Genomic DNA, 18093 nt, shown 5'->3' on the forward strand with positions numbered 1-18093 from the left:
TAAGACTGTTTGGTAGTCTTAAATCATAGTTTTCTGGTAAAAGTGCTTGTTGATGCTAAATGTTCCTCTCTTGGTCTCTAGGTGAGTGAAATAACACCACTTTGATGTGTTGGTAGCAGTTCCTACTTTATATGTAGGCAACAGTTTCTCTGAAGGCATTTAAGTGGGTGCAAGTTCTGAAGTGGTTTGTCTTTTCTCATTATTCTACCTCAGAAACAGCCAGTGAAGAAGAGTCTCCAGTGCCTTCTTGCTCTCGTCTGAACAGTGAAAGCTCTGTCCCAGAAGATCTTGGCAGTCCAGCTGCTGAGTCTGTCCCATCAGAGACTATGGGCCATGGACAGCCAGAAAGCCCAGATCAGAGTACGATTAATGAAGAAATGATTTATTCTGAGGAGTTCAAGTCCTCTACCACACCTGGCAAACTTGTGAGTGAGATTTTTATTCTGTATGCATTCTTAAGCTTCTAAAAGATTGTCAGAGAACACAAGTACAGCCTTCCCAACTGTTGAAGCAGAGATTAAACTGTTCTGTTTGCAATAGCATTGCATGGTACTGTGAATAAACACTGATCAGATACAATTCTTTAAAGTCTTGATGTGAGGAAAAATCGCTTGAGCACAGAGTTTCAATACTTTTAAACCTGTGGGTAGTCTTGCAAAATGTTCTGCATATGTCACAAAGGTATGCATTATTAAGTGGTGGAACACTGACCCAGTTCACCAACATGAATTAGCTGTAGGCTAGCTTGTTACCATTGTGTAAATTCTTTGAGGCCATGGAAACTATGCCATGTTTTTCCACCTTGCTTTATTTGCGAGTGATGTATGCCAAAGTATAGCTATGAGATGAAGAAGCATAGCTGTAACCTGGTACACAGTCCCTTGGGCTTCAGATCGTCTGCTTGCTAGCTAAATCCACTTTATTGTTCTATTTCAATTGTTACTTCTGCTTCATTGATAATTTTGCTAAATATCAACCTGATAACTTTGCTCTGTGTTCAATGAGAGACAGAAAATTTGCTGTCTGTGAGAGGGGAAAAAGAACTGCTCATCTAGACATCTATTTGAAATACTTTATTCTTGTAGAGTTTTCTGAGAAGATAGTGAAGTAAAATACCTAGTATGAGCTAGAGGTTATGTTTGAGGTGTGGGAAATGTTTGTGGTATAATATTGAAGCGGTAAGCAGCATTTTGCCAGAATAGTTCTTAGAATTTTTTGCCTGGCTACAGAGAAATAGGGTTCTGTTTTATTAATTTAGAATGGCATCTCACACCTCTTACATGAAATGGTCCTTTTGGATTCATGGGTATATTGAGTAGGAGTTCTTATTCCCTTAATTTTTACCAAATACAGTTACATGCACTGTATCGAGCACCTGTGAGTCACAACCATGTCAGTTCACTTAAGTAGTAACAGGGTAGTCTGAGCACGTTTGCTGAAGTCCACTCTCAAAGCAAGCAGTCTGCTATTGCTGCTGTTGGTATTTTTGTTTTATTGTCTAGCAAATTAAGATTAAAGCTGTTTAAAGGCAGCTGGATAGGTACCATTGCTTATAAGATTCTTTAGTCATGCCAGTCTTCGCTTGTAACTAGTCCTGATGGCAATGATCTCCTTTCAAACTGAGCTTTACAAGCAGTTACTTATTTGTCCTTTTCTTCTCACATAGTCTCCTCCCAAAAGCATATCTGTATCAAAGCAAGATTCCAGCAAAGGCAGCCATAGAACTGGAGGACAGCTGCGTTCACCTGTGAAGTCTCATCAGATATCCCACAATTGGTCTGATGAATCTTTATCTATGACACAGTCAGGTAAGTGTAATATCTGCTTGGGTTTCAATTGCTTTTTCAAAGCTAATCATTTTCATGAGTAAATTTCAAAAGCAGACCTATATTTGGGGAGGCAGACAGAAATTTCTGGAAAATGCTAGGTTTTAGAGTTCTGTGATTTGTAATTTGATCCTTTCAGCATAAGGTGTGTATCTTTGCACAGGTGTCTGCAAACAGGCATGGAAAGAGAGTTAATAGTTAAGGTATTTCTAGAATTTAAAAATACCAAGGTTAGTTGTGCTTTTAATAAATTACTGTTCTCCACTGCTTTTATTGTAAGAAAGCAGAATATGGCTCAGCAGCATATAAACATGATCATCCTCCTTCTGAACACAACCTGGCTCCAGAACCATACAGCTCTGTTACCCTGGCAGTACAAGTGAGCACACTGAACCTTCACTGGCATGTGCGTAGCAATTGGACGCTTCATGACATATGCAGAGTGTCTTTGTCCACAGCCAGGACAATCAGCCTGTAAGACAGTGGATCATCAGAAAAAAGTTGTTCTCGGTATATAAGGCTCATCTTTAAAAACTACTGAGTTTCTTAGCTCCTCATGTCCTAAGTTTCCTTCGGTACTGTGGGTACAATATGTACTCCTGGAACCTGGGAGAAGAAATCTAGTAATGTTTAAGCATTATCACTAACTGGAATAATTAATATCACACTAAAGCACTCAAGAAAATGAATATTTGTTGTTTTTTCCCTTTTTTTGAGAAGAAGGATTTGGATTGTGTGCAGTAAAATAGGGCCTAAGGTTGCATTTTTGAGCTACAAAATACAAGATCTGTGTATAGCCCTCTCACAAGTCTTTTAACCAAGTATCTAAGCAGGCTACCAGTAAACGCTGAGGGAAGGAATGTCAGAAATGCACTCGTACAGAGCAGTCCTTTCCCTAATGTGTTCTCACAGCCTGTTAGTCACATGGATTCCAGGACTTCCTGAGCAAACCATCATCTGTGGGTCACCATCGTCAGATCCATTGAGCTGTGAAGACTATCTTGAGCCTTTCTTTGCTTCTAGCCTCTAAAACATCTTGTATTCCACAGTGTGGTTGTTACAGCATCACAAGATACTTCTTATTAGCAAATGAGATAAAAACCACAGAAGAATACGCTTTTCTTGGGTTTAAGTCCTTTAGTGATTAGGAAGTCTTTGGTGGAAAAAGAATCAGGTGGTTCTATTGTATGTACTGGCTGTTGTTTGTGATTTAGAGAGAACTTCACTGGCACACTATGAAGACTGGAGACATACATGCTTGATGTGGCAAGCTTAATAATCTTTTATGCTGTTTCTTGTTTAATATGTATGTAAGGGCAACAGTAACAGTAATTTTGAGGCAGATATTCTGTTGGATGTAGAAAAGAATACCTAACACCTAGATACTCGCACTGAGTAGTTTGTGTTTGTGTTCTGTCTGGAGGGCAGCTTGCAACCCAGTGAAGCCTTAAAGTTACGTTCAAGTTCTGAATGAGGAACCACTCAAGGAACCGATAGTGAAAAGTACAGCAGGCAACAATGGTCATGAAAATAAACTCTTTTAAAATGGAGTATTTGCCATCTTCATCATTCCTGGAAGTGTTCGAGGCCAGGTTGGGTGAGGCTTTGAGCAACATGGCCTAGTGGAAGGTGTCCTTGCCCATGGCAGGGGGGTTGGAAGATGATCTTTAAGGTCCCTTCCAACCCAAACCATTCTATGATTCTATTTCAGATGTTAGAGACAGGTATAAGAAGGGGGAAGTCCATCAAGATGATGCTGGTTTCACAATAAATCATTCCATTTTAAAGAGGCAAATCTTCCAAGCTGCTGAGTAGTAATGAAGTCATCGCTATGTCAGTGCTGATGCATGCGTAGACAGGATTGTCAAAGATGAAAGCATGTGCAGATCTTTCCCTTATGAGTTGATCAATAAAAGCTATAATTGCATAATGGTCACTTACCATTCAGGAGGAATTAAGTACAGTGGCATTGTAAAGTACTCATGATTAGCAAGTGAGATCCATTCTTTCCATGCTTTTTTAAACTTCTGTAAATGGTTAACAACCGTTGTTAGTGGAAAAAGAATACGGTAGTTTGATTGTATTTGCTGGCTGTTGATGATGAAATCATTCTTCATGGCTGTTTGTTGTCTTGAGAAATGAAATGAATTAGCAAAACGTCCTGCTGTTCCTGCTGGCTGACTAGATATTACTGGCAACTTACTTTCTAGGGCCTTCAGTAGAGCAGTTGCAGTTTATGGGCATCCAAGCCTTTTGGTCCATAATACAGCATAGATAATATCGAGCATTAGAAAAGCAGACCATCCTAGATCCTTCTGTTAGGAACTGCTGCTGTAGAAAATAAAGAGGGGCATCAGCTACAGGGAGCATCTCCGATAAGACTATATCAGATAAATATTTTGAAAAAATTCTCGTATTTAATTGTGGTAGCACCATCTGAGGCCAGGATCTTGTTTTGCACTGTATTGGTATATGTTTGAAAAGCAACGAACAGGTAGACATAATCGGGTGGGTGGGGAAGAATAAGTAGTGAGGCACTGAGGCAGTCTTTCTCTAAGTCTGAGAGTTCTGCGAGACCGAGAACTTGTTACAATAGGAATAATGAAAGTGGCAGAGTTACTGGTAGAATGTGGTTGTCCTGCAGAGAATGGATCTATGCAGCTGGGGACAGTGTTACAATGGAACAGAAGCAGAAAATCATCAAAAGGATTGAAGGCCAGACTGCAGGGGATGGAAAAGAAAATGATTAAGAAAAAAAATGAGGTAGAAAATAGCTCCAGTCAGTAATGGCATCTTACGAAGGTCTGTGAAACTGAACTTGGAGCAAGGATGTGCCACATAGCTTTGTGTAAGCAATCAGAGAGAAGTCTACCGTGTGTCTACCCTCCTTCACCCTTAATAAGATGTCAACACAAGACCTGACAACAGTAAAAATCTCGTCATCATTCAAACTGGCTTTCCTTCCAGCTGTCAGCCAGTCAGCTTTCCATTTCATAGATCTATTTAGCCAAGGTGGCAGAAAATCTGAAGTGGCTGGAAACCTAACCTGCTTTTGGAGTCTGCTATTCCAAGAGAAATTCTCATCCGTAAAGTGTACCATGTAGTTTGAAACTGTATGTGGTGACGGTAAACAAATGCTTTGGTTACGTTTTTGGTATGCATTGTTGAGCTGTCATATTTTTACATGTCAGCAAAGGTTAATTTCTACAACAGCTGATGTGATAAGCCCTTAATGAGGTAGCAACGTGAATGTGGGCAATTGACGTGAACAAGTTTGGTAACAAGTTATTGCATGTATCAGAGCCTCTCTCTCTTGTAAATTAAGATGCAATGGTTTTTCTTTCAAATGTTACACAGTACTGTTGCGAATCCAAGATCCCCCTTGAAGAGTCTTAATATGTTGAAATTAATATAATTTCTTGAATATTTCACTTGGACCATATTTTGTGTTTACTAAATGACTGTTGATTGCTTTACATAGAATTGTTTTACAAGTTATTTAAAGGCTAAAATAAAACTTTTTTCAGAAACCACATCTGATCAAAGTGATATTGAAGGACGGATCAGGGCCCTGAAGGATGAACTACGGAAAAGGAAGTCAGTGGTTTACCAGCTGAAAAAGGAACAGAAGAAGAGGCAAAAGGAGAGACTGAAAGCCCAGGAGGCCAGTTTGATCAAACAGCTGGAGGTTAGGAACCATAGGAAGAGGGGCAAAGTAAAAGCTATGGATAAATCATTATAGTATGGATGTTGTTGGCAAAATATTTTATCAACAGCTGTGAAAGCCATGTTAATTGTGATGGAAGTGGGACTGTTTTTGGCTAGTTAACTGCTTTCAGTAATGAACCAGAGCCTTGGAGGCAAAACCACACTCTTTAAAATGTGTATCTTTAACAGGTTACAGTGTTCGGTGGGGTTTATATATGTTCATACACATTAGTATCCCAGCTTGGGTTAAACAGTGATGCGTATGTAATTTGTTTTTGAAAGTGAAATATTGATTTCCAGGATTCACAGCTATGGAGCTTTAATAAGTAAAACAGTACAGAGAAACTGAGAGTGTCCTTAAATGGTTGAGGCTATGCTTTATTTATTTTGATAGGTTTTGTATACCAAATTGTAGTAGTTATGGTTTAGTAGATTAACAGTCGTAACTTTTTTATGCTCAGTCATATGATGAGTTTATCAAGAAGACTGAAGCAGAGCTGAGCCAAGATCTGGAGTTATCACCCACAGCCAAACCTCAGATTAAAACTCTATCTTCAGCTGCTGCTGAAAAACCTAAGATCAAGGCACCACCACTCCATAGGTAAATGGGATTTCTTCTTGCTAAGATTATTCTGAAACTGCAGTGATTGCTGTTTGAGCAGAGACCTTTGGTGCAAGCAAAGCTGCTGACTGCTCTTCCTCAAAGCACTGGACAGTGGCAGTATGCTGCTGACACATTTGCTGGTCGCATTTGGCCCAAAATAGATAAGATGCACTGTCCCTGTAATCATATGTATCTTATTTCTGTCCTGCCCAGCCTTTCAGGTCCTATTTTCAAGTTCTTTCTGAATGATAATTTTTGATTGAGCAAGAATGTGTAAAGCGGTTGTTCAGATCACTGACCTGTAAGAGTTTTTATACCTGTTGCACTGTGAGGCAGACTGTTCATCTTTTCAACTTACATCTGTTTTGGATCTTATGTTTTTAAAAATAGACAATTCAGCTGACTTTTTGCACTTCTTACAGTATTAAGTGTTTCATTTTCTCCAGCAGATGGTGCAATTTTAGTGTATTCTTTTTTTTTTAATAAAAGGTCACTTTCTCTTTTTTTGGCTGCAAAAAGGCCAAGGTTTGTGATTAACCTTTTAAAAAAATATTTTCCAGGGTTTGCCAAACCATCAACTCTGTCCCCATTCCTGTTTTCTAAGTTAACAGTACGTTGACAAACCAAACCATTTGTTATCATTAATACATTGATAGAATTACAGATGCTCATATTTTCATTTTTATCTATTTAAAATCAAAACAGAGCACTTTCTCATGTAACAATGGTTCACACAACTCAATATTTCAACTTTAGGCCGGAGACAGCTAAAAACTGGAAATCACTGACTGAGTCAGAGCGATCCAGAGCATCTTTGGAATCCATTGCAGAGTATGCAGGTATGTAAACAGAAGAATCAGTACTACAGATGAAAATCTTGAAGCCTGACTGTTTTAAACTTCTTTAATCTTATCCTTCTTTATTCAAGAAGAGTTTTTAAGAGAGCATGGAGACTTGATAAAACCACAATGGTGAAGCTATATTTTTTTCTCTTTGATGTTTACATTTACATTTGTTTTGGTCTTGGAAATATTTGGGGAGTAGAGGTTCCTAAGTTATGGCTCCTTTCCCTTACTCCCCCAGCTCCCAGTTCTGAAACCTCATAGTATTTGAGTTCTTTATTTTAAAGAATTTGTACTAGAACAAATGTTGATGAGAGATGCTGTATCTGTAAAATATAACTAAAAATACAAATATAACTGTATATTTTGTATAGTACTACATATTAAAGTTTTTTGTTCATGCTATATTAATTCTACTTAGTAGGCATTTGCTTTTGCTGTTTCCTGAATGTTCACTATTTAGTTTTATTCTTGGTGAGGTTTTTATAAAATCATAATTACGTGACAGCCTTTTTCCTTTTATTTTATTTCCTGTTTCTTTATCACTGGAGGGAAAGTAAGGAAACCAAAATAATTAAGGCTTTAGAAGTAGATATTTAGGAACAGTTGTTTCCTTTTTTTAATACTTATCAATGTTTTGCTGTTGATAATTTTTATCTAATGAACAGGTTTTCCAGGGAAGCTGTGGATGCCCCATCCCTGGAGGTGTTCAAGGCCAGGCTGGACGAGGCCCTGGGCAACCTGACCTAGCGGGTGGCATCCCTGTCCTGTCTTTGAGGTCCCTTCCAGCCCAAGCCATTCTGTGATTCTGTCTGCAGTTCTAAGCTTGGTTGTTTTTATAGAATAATATAACGGTCTGAGTTGGAAAGGACCTTAAAGATCACCTAGCTGCAACACCCCTGCCATGGGCAGGCATACTTTTCACTAGATGAGGTTGCTAAGTCCTTACGGTGGGCTAAGTATTGTATAGTGTTATAAAGTAATGGTACAAGAAACAGAATTAGAAAGAAAGTGTTATAGCGCTGGAACTGGACAAATGTCTGTAGGACAGCTAGAAGTCTGTGTTTCCAAGGCACCAGTTTGCATCTTTTAGCATAAAAACCTTGATGTTAATTTTGTTGGCTATAGTTGCAGTCATCGATGAGACAATGCAGGCTATACCATCTGTTGTGATTCACTTTTTATGATTCACTTTTTATTTTCCTTCAAGATGCTGTGTCATCAAGAACCGAGAGATCTGTGTCTGTGCACACCAAGAAGGTGACAGATGTTCATGCAGAAGAACCTTCCAGAAAATCTTCCTCAGGTTTAATGTCACCAAGGAGTTCCAGAGCAGGATCTGGTGATTCCTTAGATCATGTGCTCTCATCAGCTCTTCTCAAAGACATAAAAGACATTAGTAGGGACATTAGTAGGATATCCCATGGATCAACAAGCATTGCAATAAATTTATCCAATGAGGAGGCTGTCTTCAGTCATAAATCTGAGATACCAGAAGACTTGGAATATATAAAATCGGAACAATACGAGATTGAAGATTCTTATGTTAAACCTTTGGAAAGTTCTGATGTGTTGTTGACATTAGATAAGGAACAGGAGAGTTCATTGGACGTTATTCCAGAGAAAGTCCTCCATTCTGCAAATGAACACTCTCTAAAGGAACCTTTTGGTTTGTCTGTGGAAAGCCTTCATGGTAAAGAAGAAGTCTTAAAACAGAGACTGGCAGACAAAGATGCTGTAACTGTCCCGAACGTAGAAGAGTCTTACTGCAAATTTAGCAAATCAGCAGAGGAAAAAGATGATCTGCTTTCAGAACACCTGTTTAGTCAAAAAGAGCCGTCATATGTTGAAGACTTTGAAGGATCCTCCTCCAGGAAACAGGCATCAATTGAAGAAACACTTGCTGTGGAACATTACAAAGATGACTTTGAAGTGTCCCTTCTCTCCCCTAAAGGGGACAATCACTCACTGAGAGAGCAGTCACAGCACACACAAACCAACAGAAGCAGATCCACGAGCCTTGGCAGTGATGGCGAAATCAGTGAATACCTCAGTGACAAATCTCTTTCTCTCTCCAGCAGCAAGCATTCGGAGAGATTGTTGGAGCTTAGGTCTCCAACAGAACTTATGAAAAATACTGAACGCATTGATGTGGAGAAAGAACAGGCTCCTGCTCAGCTACCACCATGGGCCTCTGCTTCAGTCACAGAAGAAACAGATAATTTGTCAAACTTCAGCATTGGTGATAGGGTACTTGTGAGTAAAGTCCAACCTGGAACACTGCGATTCAAAGGTCTGACTAAATTTGCCAAAGGGTTTTGGGCTGGTGTGGAGTTGGATAAACCTGAAGGGAACAATAATGGAACTTATGATGGTATTAAATATTTTGATTGCAAAGAAAGGCATGGTATTTTTGCTCCTCCTCAAAAAATCTCTCACATCACAGAAAGTGTTGATAACCATTTAGACACAAATAAGGATGAAGATTCGTTCTTTGATGACAGACTGGAGAAGCAACACAAAGCTGAGCGGAAAGGCAAAGGAAGTTCCAAATCTGGCAAAGAAGATGAAAGGCAGAGCAGAAGTGCAACAAAGAACTCTTCCCAGGATAAAGCTCCTGCAGGCACAGCTGTTTCAGAAGCCTCAGCTGGAGAAAACATTGATGAGGACTCATCTTCCAAAGCAAAGAGCATAAAGGAGATTTCTGTAGCTACTGAATCACTTGCCCCAGAACAGTCTGTGGTGGCTTATCTGAAGCATGCTATAAAAGAGGAGGCCAACCTTCCTCCTCCCATTACTGGTGTGATGGACAAGATTTCCACTGTTCAGTTAGATGACATCTCTGATTTCCTTTCTGAAAAACTGGAGAGACAGAAAACACTGGGGGAAGAGTGTTCTGAAAAGTTAGATGATCTCTCTCCTGGAGTTCTGGAGAAGCCTGCAACTCCACTTCTGGATTTGCTGGCAAAAGAAAAGAACCAATTAGAAGCCCAGCTTAGACTACCATTTAGAGAAGAAGAAAAGTCGAAAGACCAACTGGAAAAGGTCAGTTTGCTGACAGACAGTCTGCTTAAAGATTTTGTGAAAGACACAGTCAATCAGTTACAGCAAATAAAGAAGGTCAGGAATGAGAAAATCCAGCTCAGCAACCAGGAACTCTGTGATGTGAGGGAGGAATCCAATCCCCCATCTCAGCAAGTAGAAAAGCAGATTCCTGATGGACTGAATAATTTTTTTCTAAGCTCGGACTTGGAAGATGAAAGAGAAGAACTTTCCTCTCCAGACATGTGTCCCAGACCAGTAAGTAACAAATATGTTGCGCTAATTTTAAGAGTTGGTGATGATTGCTTTGACTGATGATTATTGAATCTGAAGAATGCAGTGTAGCACCAGTGTTGTTTTTTTCTCCCAAGTTCTGTTTGGTGGTGTGAAGATTGTGGCTATATGTATGTGTGTAATGTGTGTTCTTGTGTTTCCCTGGTCCCAACTCACTTTAGTAGCCCTGCAGGCTCAAAGACAAGTTTTGGCACATCAAAGTGAAAAATACTTCATTTAGATTGCGTTCTGCTTTCATGTTTGATTTCATTTAATTGTTACCGTCAATTTTATTCTAAAAATGTCAAAATACATTAAACTGTAAACTTACCTCTGTCTATCCTTGATGTGAAATAATCATCCTGTAAAATAATTAGTTGCTATAGAGATCATTAAGTTGTCAGACTGCTCTATCCACAGAAGTAATATATCACGAGCAGTGGAAGTTCAAGCAATGGTTCAGAATAACCATTAATGACACAGATTTAGAACTTGGCCTTTCTGCTGAAGATGTCAGTAAACCTGTCTGCTTTGCCATTGATCTCAATATATTATCATCACAGAAAGCGTCAGCTCGTTTCACCATTGCTCAGTCACTAAAACAGCCATTGCCTGCTAAAAGCTTTTAGGCTGTTGAAGCAGATCTGAGACTTGCTGGTAAGCAAAGTGAAAAGTTACATGTCACGTTATCACTCTTTGAACTACTCAGCCTTTCCTAAACAGTTAAACATCAGGACACACAGTGGGCAGGTACAGGTGGTCTTCTGTAGGAAGCCTCTGAAAGCTCTGTAGGAACCCTCTGAAAGTGTTCATCAGGAGTGGTAGAAGATCCAGGTATTTGAGTTGAAACACTTCTAATTTTACTGTGCACTGTTTATTACCCTTGAAAGAATTGAGAGTAGTTGTGCATATATAACCAGTTAGTAGAGCACTTAAAAATACAAGTTGAATGCCTGATAGACAACGGTGTGACACTGCTTTGTATTTGCTCCATGACTTAATTCACAGGAGAGTCCAGTGTTCGGTGCGAGCGGTCAGGAGGAGCTTGCCAAGAGGCTGGCTGAGCTGGAGCTCAATCGGGAGTTCCTGAGCGTGCTGGGAGATGATCAAGACTGGTTTGATGAGGACTATGGCCTTAGTTCCCGTAAGGTCCAGCAGAAGCAAGCTGAGGAACCAGCAGTGCTGCCCAAGGTAGAAGCACAGAAAGTTCCAACAAAGCCGTGTGAGGAGCCTTTGGCAGTCCCTCATACTGCAGTGGAGGTGGAAGGTATGGTGCATGCAGCAGCTGAGGAACTCTGGAAACTGAAAGAGCTGGGTCATGATCTTCAAAACTTCAGCCTTCACACTGATCTTAGTGGTGCCATTAAAGAGCAGGACACGGACACGATAAACAAACAGGTCTATAAAAAGGTACAGTCTTTAGGCATTTTATTCTTGTCCTTTGAATTGTTACCATGAAGATCAGAAGCCTTAATTCTCACTTCTTCCTTTGTTAAGGTGGTGTTTGATTTAACAAGAGAGATCTTTGGAGAAATCTTTGCTGAGGATCCTAATCTAAATCAGCCTATTTGGATGAAACCGTGTAGGATCACATCTGCTTACTTTCGCCGAGTAAAAGATCCAAATGATCTGGATGAAATCAAGGTAGGGAGAAATTCTCGTGATAACAGGGAAGAGGAGATGAAAAATGTTGTAGTAACAGTTGCCTGAGGGTTAAAAGATAGTAACAGATCTATCCAATACGAGAAGTGTTGAGAAGGGAAATGAGATTACAAACCTGAAAGGGAATTTGTCAAGATGGTCCATTTTACTCAACAGGTTTGCCTCCCAGTCTTCTTGGCTGATACTAGTTACTTTTAAACCACAATCCTCTATGCAGAACTGACAGGAAAACCTTGGGCTTACAAAATTGGTAAAATTGGTATGCTGACAGACTGCTGCTTCAGCAGACCTCATTGGAACTCTGTATTGAGTATAGTGGCATGGATCCAACTGTAGGGTTGGGCCAAATGGGATGAGCTGGATTTTTTCATCAGACACACCTGTGCCAACCTCACTGAGAACAGTGGGAGTTGCCTGTATGGATCCAAACTTTGTCTGGTGAGGTTATTGCTGTATTTGGCCAAAGGAGAAATCCTGTTGCTGGTGGTAGTGCTTCAGAAAGGACAAAACCCCCAAAAGGTAGAGCCTGACTGGACCAAAGTTAAGCTTGTAGGGCTGGTTGTTAGGGGGGGAAAAAAAACGTTTCTGAAAGTGCTCAACAAAGAACTTGTAATACAGCTTGTCAGGACATAAATGAAGAGTCCTAGGTGTACTGTTTCTTCTTAAATTGTTATTTTGGACTGTATTTTGATAAACCTGCTGAAGATAAAGCATGTTAACTCTTTAGAAAAGTCAGAAGTAGTATCTGAATTAACCTGATTAGTTGAGAAGACTTTGAAAAGCCTGTGGCAGAGGAGAGCAGGGTCACAGGACAAGGACACGAAATTCACACCCTTCTTTTCTTTAATAACTTCCTACAAAATGAACTGTCATAATCTTCTGTTTACTGTACTGCTTAACTGAAAATTCTTGTTCTCAAGATTGTTCCAGGAACGGGTGTCTTTTTTTTTCCCACTTCTGGATTTAATAATTGTTCTGCCTGTGTAAGGCTGCCTCAAAGACTTGCACTGCAACTTACTTGTATTCACCACATATCCCTTGGCTAAACAGATGCCTTCTATGCATTTATAGTCTTACTCTTTAGGGAAAGAACGTTGTGTATGCATGTCATTTCTGAGCTCAAATATGATAAATCTCACCTTTTCTGTTCTGTAGAGCTTCATTGCAGCTGAAGTACTGAAGTTGTTCAGCCTGAGGAAAGAACCTAATCACAAAACAGACTGGCAGAAGATGATGAAATTTGGGCGGAAGAAACGAGATAGAGTGGATCATATATTGGTGAGTAAATGAATATGAACAGACATTTCAGATTCTGTCCCTCAGACTGAAGTATAACATGATCATACATTTCAGCATTTGAACATACTATTTACAGAATGCAAAGTGTGCATAAGATCTCGATGGAAGGTGTTTAATTTTTTTAGTTTTTCTTGCCAAAACAAAGCAAAACACAAAACAAGTCCAGTACCAATGAATCATGGAATAATAGAATGGCTTGGGTTGGAAGGGACCTTAAAGATCATCTAGTTCCAACGTAGGCAGGGACACCACCTACTAGATCAGATTGCTCAGGGCCTCATCTAACCTTGTCTTGAAGACCTCTGGGGATGGGGCATCCACAGCCACATGAAGTAAGGTGAATTGCCTGAATTCTCAGTTCATACTGGATTTTACTGGAGGTTAGATTTGCACACTCCCCAAGGTTTAAAGTGTGAATTTGCAGGAGGAATTGGAAAACTTGACTGAAAGGAGAGTGAACTTTTTCTTTGGGAAGAAAATACATTTTTCCTTTTACTTTAATTTGAAATGTTTCTATTTTGAAGTAATATTGATTAATTGGAGGCAGTGATACTGGAAACATAATAGACTTGATTGCTAACCACGTTCAACTGAAAGGCTGCAAAACTCTTTGGGTTAGAAGAGCAAAGACTTCAACATGACAGTGTGAAAAACGATACTTCCCTAGTACAAGGCAAACAGTTTGCCAGATGGAACCCACAGCTAAGCTTTTCCTCAAAGCTAAGTGACGGCCATGACTTCTGCTCCTGTAATGCTTGCTGTGAACTAGTGAATGCAGCTGCCACTGGGCAGAGACAGTTCCCTGTTAGACCAACACAAGATAGAGCGTATCTGGCTGTGTACTAGTTTTTGAAAGGTTACTTGTTGGCTTGTGTTGCAGGATGATTAACATCTTTATTGGCTATAATGATGGTGAAGGTTCCACTTGGAAATATGAGTTGTCATTAACACCATGCTTTACTTAATTATACCCGAAATTGACTCCACACACGCGCACACAGAACTAACTTCAGGTCATGGGTCGTGTGGTCTTCTAATTGCCCATCAGTGGAAGGTTTCCAACATAGGCTTTTTCCCCAGGGGGTTAATTTGAATTGTACGTAAATAAAAGGCTTGTGTATAGGACCTGCATATCCTAGTACTCTTGGTTCTGGGTTATGGAGGCTGTTTGTAGTGTGTGCAAAAAGTCTTATGTTTAAATCTCTGAGAGGATTAATAGTACAACTGTTATGCTTGTGTACCAGTTCCAGATGTTGACTTCAGATTTCTTTGAGCCACACCTAGAAAGAAGGTTTCCTGACTAGGAAAAATTGCTCCAGTTGAAGGCATCAGTGTTTTAGATAGAATAAGTTGGAAGTTCAGACAATCTGGCCAGCAATTTACATGCAGACCCAGACATGAGAGATTAATAGAGCTCTGGCAAGTTTGGCTTAATAAATAACGTGCTTAATTTTATTTTGTTCTCACTAGAGTATGATAATAAAATTTTACTGAAGGCTGGGAATAACTGTGAAGATTGCAGCATGCCGTGCTTTGGGAGTAAGGCAGTCTTGGTGGCATTGCTACCAAATTCATACTGTAACATAAGCTGCTGTCAGAGAAGCTTCTAACTAAAAAGCCTAAGGAGATGATGCTCAATTCCTTTTACCTTATTCTATTATAATCCCTATAAAATACAAACTGCTTGGATTGCTTTCTCTGTCTCTTGGTCAACTTTCATGTTCTGGTCAAGTTTATGAGCTCTGTGGTAACACAAATCCGAGTTCACAGTTGGGTATGCAGGTCTGTGAAAGATCTGCTGCCTATCTGCTAGTAACTCACGGTGTAGCCCCAGACAGAGGATTCAGATTTGGAGTTTCACAAATTTTGTCTGAAATAGATTCAAGTAGTACAAACACTATGATTTGCTGAAAAAGAAATCAAGACTTTTTGGCAGGTTTAGGTGCTGTAGAAGCTTCTTTAGAAATAAACCACAACCAAAAATGCTCTGTTTCTTCAAGTTACACGAAGGTTTCTTCAGCAGATATCTATGTTGCAATATGCAGGGTGTTATTTGACTATACAGAGAAGCTGATTGATTCTCCGCATTCTTTGCTTATAAAGATAAGCAGTTAAAATAAAACATGAGCTTTTATAAGAGAGGTAAACCTTCTTTGACTTTTGTTACTTGCATTTAAGCTCTGAGCACAAGTCCTTCCCAGTTTCTTAACTTCTCATTCAAGTAAAAGTAATTTTCAAATGAAAACACCTTTTCTCAGTTTTTATTGAGACAACTACATATTTTTAGTGACTTTGAGAGGGGTTAAACACATCTGACTATCCAATACTGTGTGACCCAGGAGCTAGGTATAACTAATGCGGGGGTTTTGATACGGAGGAAGCAGAGTCTGTTGCATGCTTACTTCTCCAGCACATTAGTAATGACTGTCAAATAGTGACATTGCCTGCCCTGACGGCGGGGGTGGCTCTAAAACCCAGAGCCAAGTCTGTGTGCTGAACTGACTTAGGTTTCTCTGAAGGCACAGAGCAAGTGCCAGGCTATTTTGCCTGGCTTAATCTCTCCCTTGTTATTCCTGGATGTGTCCTAGAAGGCTCATTACACCAAACCTAGTTCCTGGTAGTAGTCCTTGACTACAGCAGAGGTTCAGCGTGGTGGGAGGGGGCAGGACAGCAGAAGCAGCCTGTGTTAGGGCAGTGCCCGGTGATGCGAGGAGGTGCGGGTGCCAGTTGGCCATCCCACCAGCTGGGAATCAAGGGGAGAAGTGGATGGATCAGCCCTTTGCGTGCTTGCTCTGCCTTGGACTCTGCTACTTCCACCACCAGGGACTGCATCTTTAGTCCTCTTTTCACTTTTAGTGTGGGAAAGAGCAGACAAAATAGCTGTCCGTGGTTTTCTGCCAGTGACAAAAAAACACTGTGCTCTTCTCTTTTTTTGCAGCTCAGTCAACTTCGATGGGGCATCTCTTTCCTCAATCTCTTTCCTCAGAAAGCATTTGTAACAGAACCTGTTAGGAGAGTTCTTGTTTGCTGGACAGTTGCTCGGACTATTAGTGGTTACAGCAAATCTTCACTTTCAGTTTCAAATCAAGTTAAAGGAACGTGTAGATGTTTGCTTTTCGTGTCCCTTAGTATTGCCTCCTTTATCTTGTGTATTCTGTCTGTGCTATGTGGGGAGAATCTCAGAGGTGCACGTAGGCAGAGGTGCTGCTTTGAGTGTATCAGTGTTCCCTAGACCTTTCAAAACCTTTGTAAGCTACAGTAAGAGCCCTCATATCTCCTTATTTAAGTTCAGGTGCTAACAATAGATTGTTCTCGCTATTTTTCCACTTGGGTCTTCAGCCAAAACTCTGTGCTTATCTGTTTGCATAGGGCTAGAACAAACACTGCTGTTGCTTTCCCTGTGCTGACCCTCTCACCCCTTTTCTTTTATCCTGAGCTTCAGAAAGTAAAGCTCACACGGTACTGCCAAACCTACGTGTTTAGTTTTTACACCTGACAAGTCCGTCAACAGAATGCTGAAAAGCACTCGATCCTTCTGGCCTGTTGACTCGAGGGCTAAAATGTTCTCCGTGCGATTTTGAATTCTCCAACAAAGCAGAGCTGTCCTTATCAAGCTGGCTTAATCGGAAGCCTGCTTCTCTGGCGCCCACAACCTAAACCCCAGGGAAGTCAAACTGTAAGAAGAGAATCAAAGCCTGCTCTTATGCACAGTTGTAGATCTTAACGTTTCCAAACACTGGGCATGAAGTGCTGTGAAAATGGGCCTACCTGCCTTCCTCGTACTGGCATTCTTCCAAGGCAGTGGTTTATTTCTGGATTTTTCTTATTTCCAGTCTCCCAAATGATCTAGTGACTCCTTCAATGTAGTTTATTTTGCAGATATTAATGATTTTGAATGGGAATCTACAGAAATCAAAACTTTGTCTAAAGCTCACCAGGTCTCGCCTTACGTTCCCAGCAGGGAGATTGCTGCTGGCCTGGGACGGTCAGGCAGAAAGTCGTGTGGGTTGGTGTTGTGCAGCTGCTCCCGGCTGCCAGTCGTGGGAGTCATGGGTCAAGGTCCACCAGCACTTGTCTCCACCCATCTGCCTCATCTTTAGGATCTTCCCTCACTTCCAGGATCTTTCTTCCAGACAGGATCTTCACTGTCTCCTTTTTGGTGCTTCTGTTTTCTCTCCAAGACCTCTCTCTTTCGGTAACGCTTCTTTGTGGCACCCTCTTCTTTCCAGGATGCCTATCTCCTGCTCTTCCTCATCCAAGTGGTCTGTGTGTGGTCGCGCAACACGTGATCAGCTCCAAATTGGTGCTTGTTTTATACCTCCTTATTAATGGGAGGATATAGGACACGCTGCTTTTATTTAGTCCAGGGCTTACCAAAATTTACAACCAGCACATACTGATTGTAGGCAGCAAGCTTCTCGAGGGAGAGACCTCAGAAGTCTGTGGGGGGGTGGATGGCTGAAACAAACTTACACCCAATTATCTGTCACTTGACAGTGTTCACAGTTTAAACTATTTTTTGCCTACAATGCACGTTCAAAATTTGATTGCCAGTACTGTTGCTTCTTCATTACTAGTAAGGAGTGTAATGGAACCATTGCACTCCATCTTTGACAGCTGTAAGGGAAATGGGAGTTGTGCCAGAAAGGATGCTTGCTGCGGTAGCACGGAGATTTGTAAGCATTTAGTGTGACTCTTCCAAAGCTGTTTTCAGGATGAGATCCCTGCCCCTCTCCCCAGGCTCTCTTAGGAGAAGGAGAAAAGAGCTGTCAGACTGAAAACCCGTGTGTAACTGAAGCCTTATGAATGGCTAAAAACCCTGGAAGCAATGCAGCTT

At 40.6% G+C, this 18093-nt stretch overlaps 1 protein-coding gene across 12 annotated transcripts in view; it reads left to right on the forward strand.

Moving 5' to 3' along the window:
* CEP350 (centrosomal protein 350) overlaps nt 1-18093 on the forward strand; it is a 74657-nt gene that overhangs the window by 51352 nt on the left and 5212 nt on the right. For all 12 annotated transcript variants that reach the window (XM_080601578.1, XM_080601575.1, XM_080601580.1 and 9 more), the window contains 9 exons: nt 214-425; nt 1667-1808; nt 5354-5514; nt 5996-6135; nt 6895-6977; nt 8191-10280; nt 11304-11705; nt 11793-11939; nt 13113-13235. In XM_080601578.1, coding sequence (XP_080457704.1) covers nt 214-425; nt 1667-1808; nt 5354-5514; nt 5996-6135; nt 6895-6977; nt 8191-10280; nt 11304-11705; nt 11793-11939; nt 13113-13235 — 3500 coding nt within the window. The remainder of the gene's footprint in view (nt 1-213; nt 426-1666; nt 1809-5353; nt 5515-5995; nt 6136-6894; nt 6978-8190; nt 10281-11303; nt 11706-11792; nt 11940-13112; nt 13236-18093) is intronic.

Source organism: Anser brachyrhynchus (genome assembly GCF_964034855.1).
Source record: "Anser brachyrhynchus genome assembly, chromosome: 8".
NCBI classification, from domain to species: Eukaryota; Metazoa; Chordata; class Aves; order Anseriformes; family Anatidae; genus Anser; species Anser brachyrhynchus.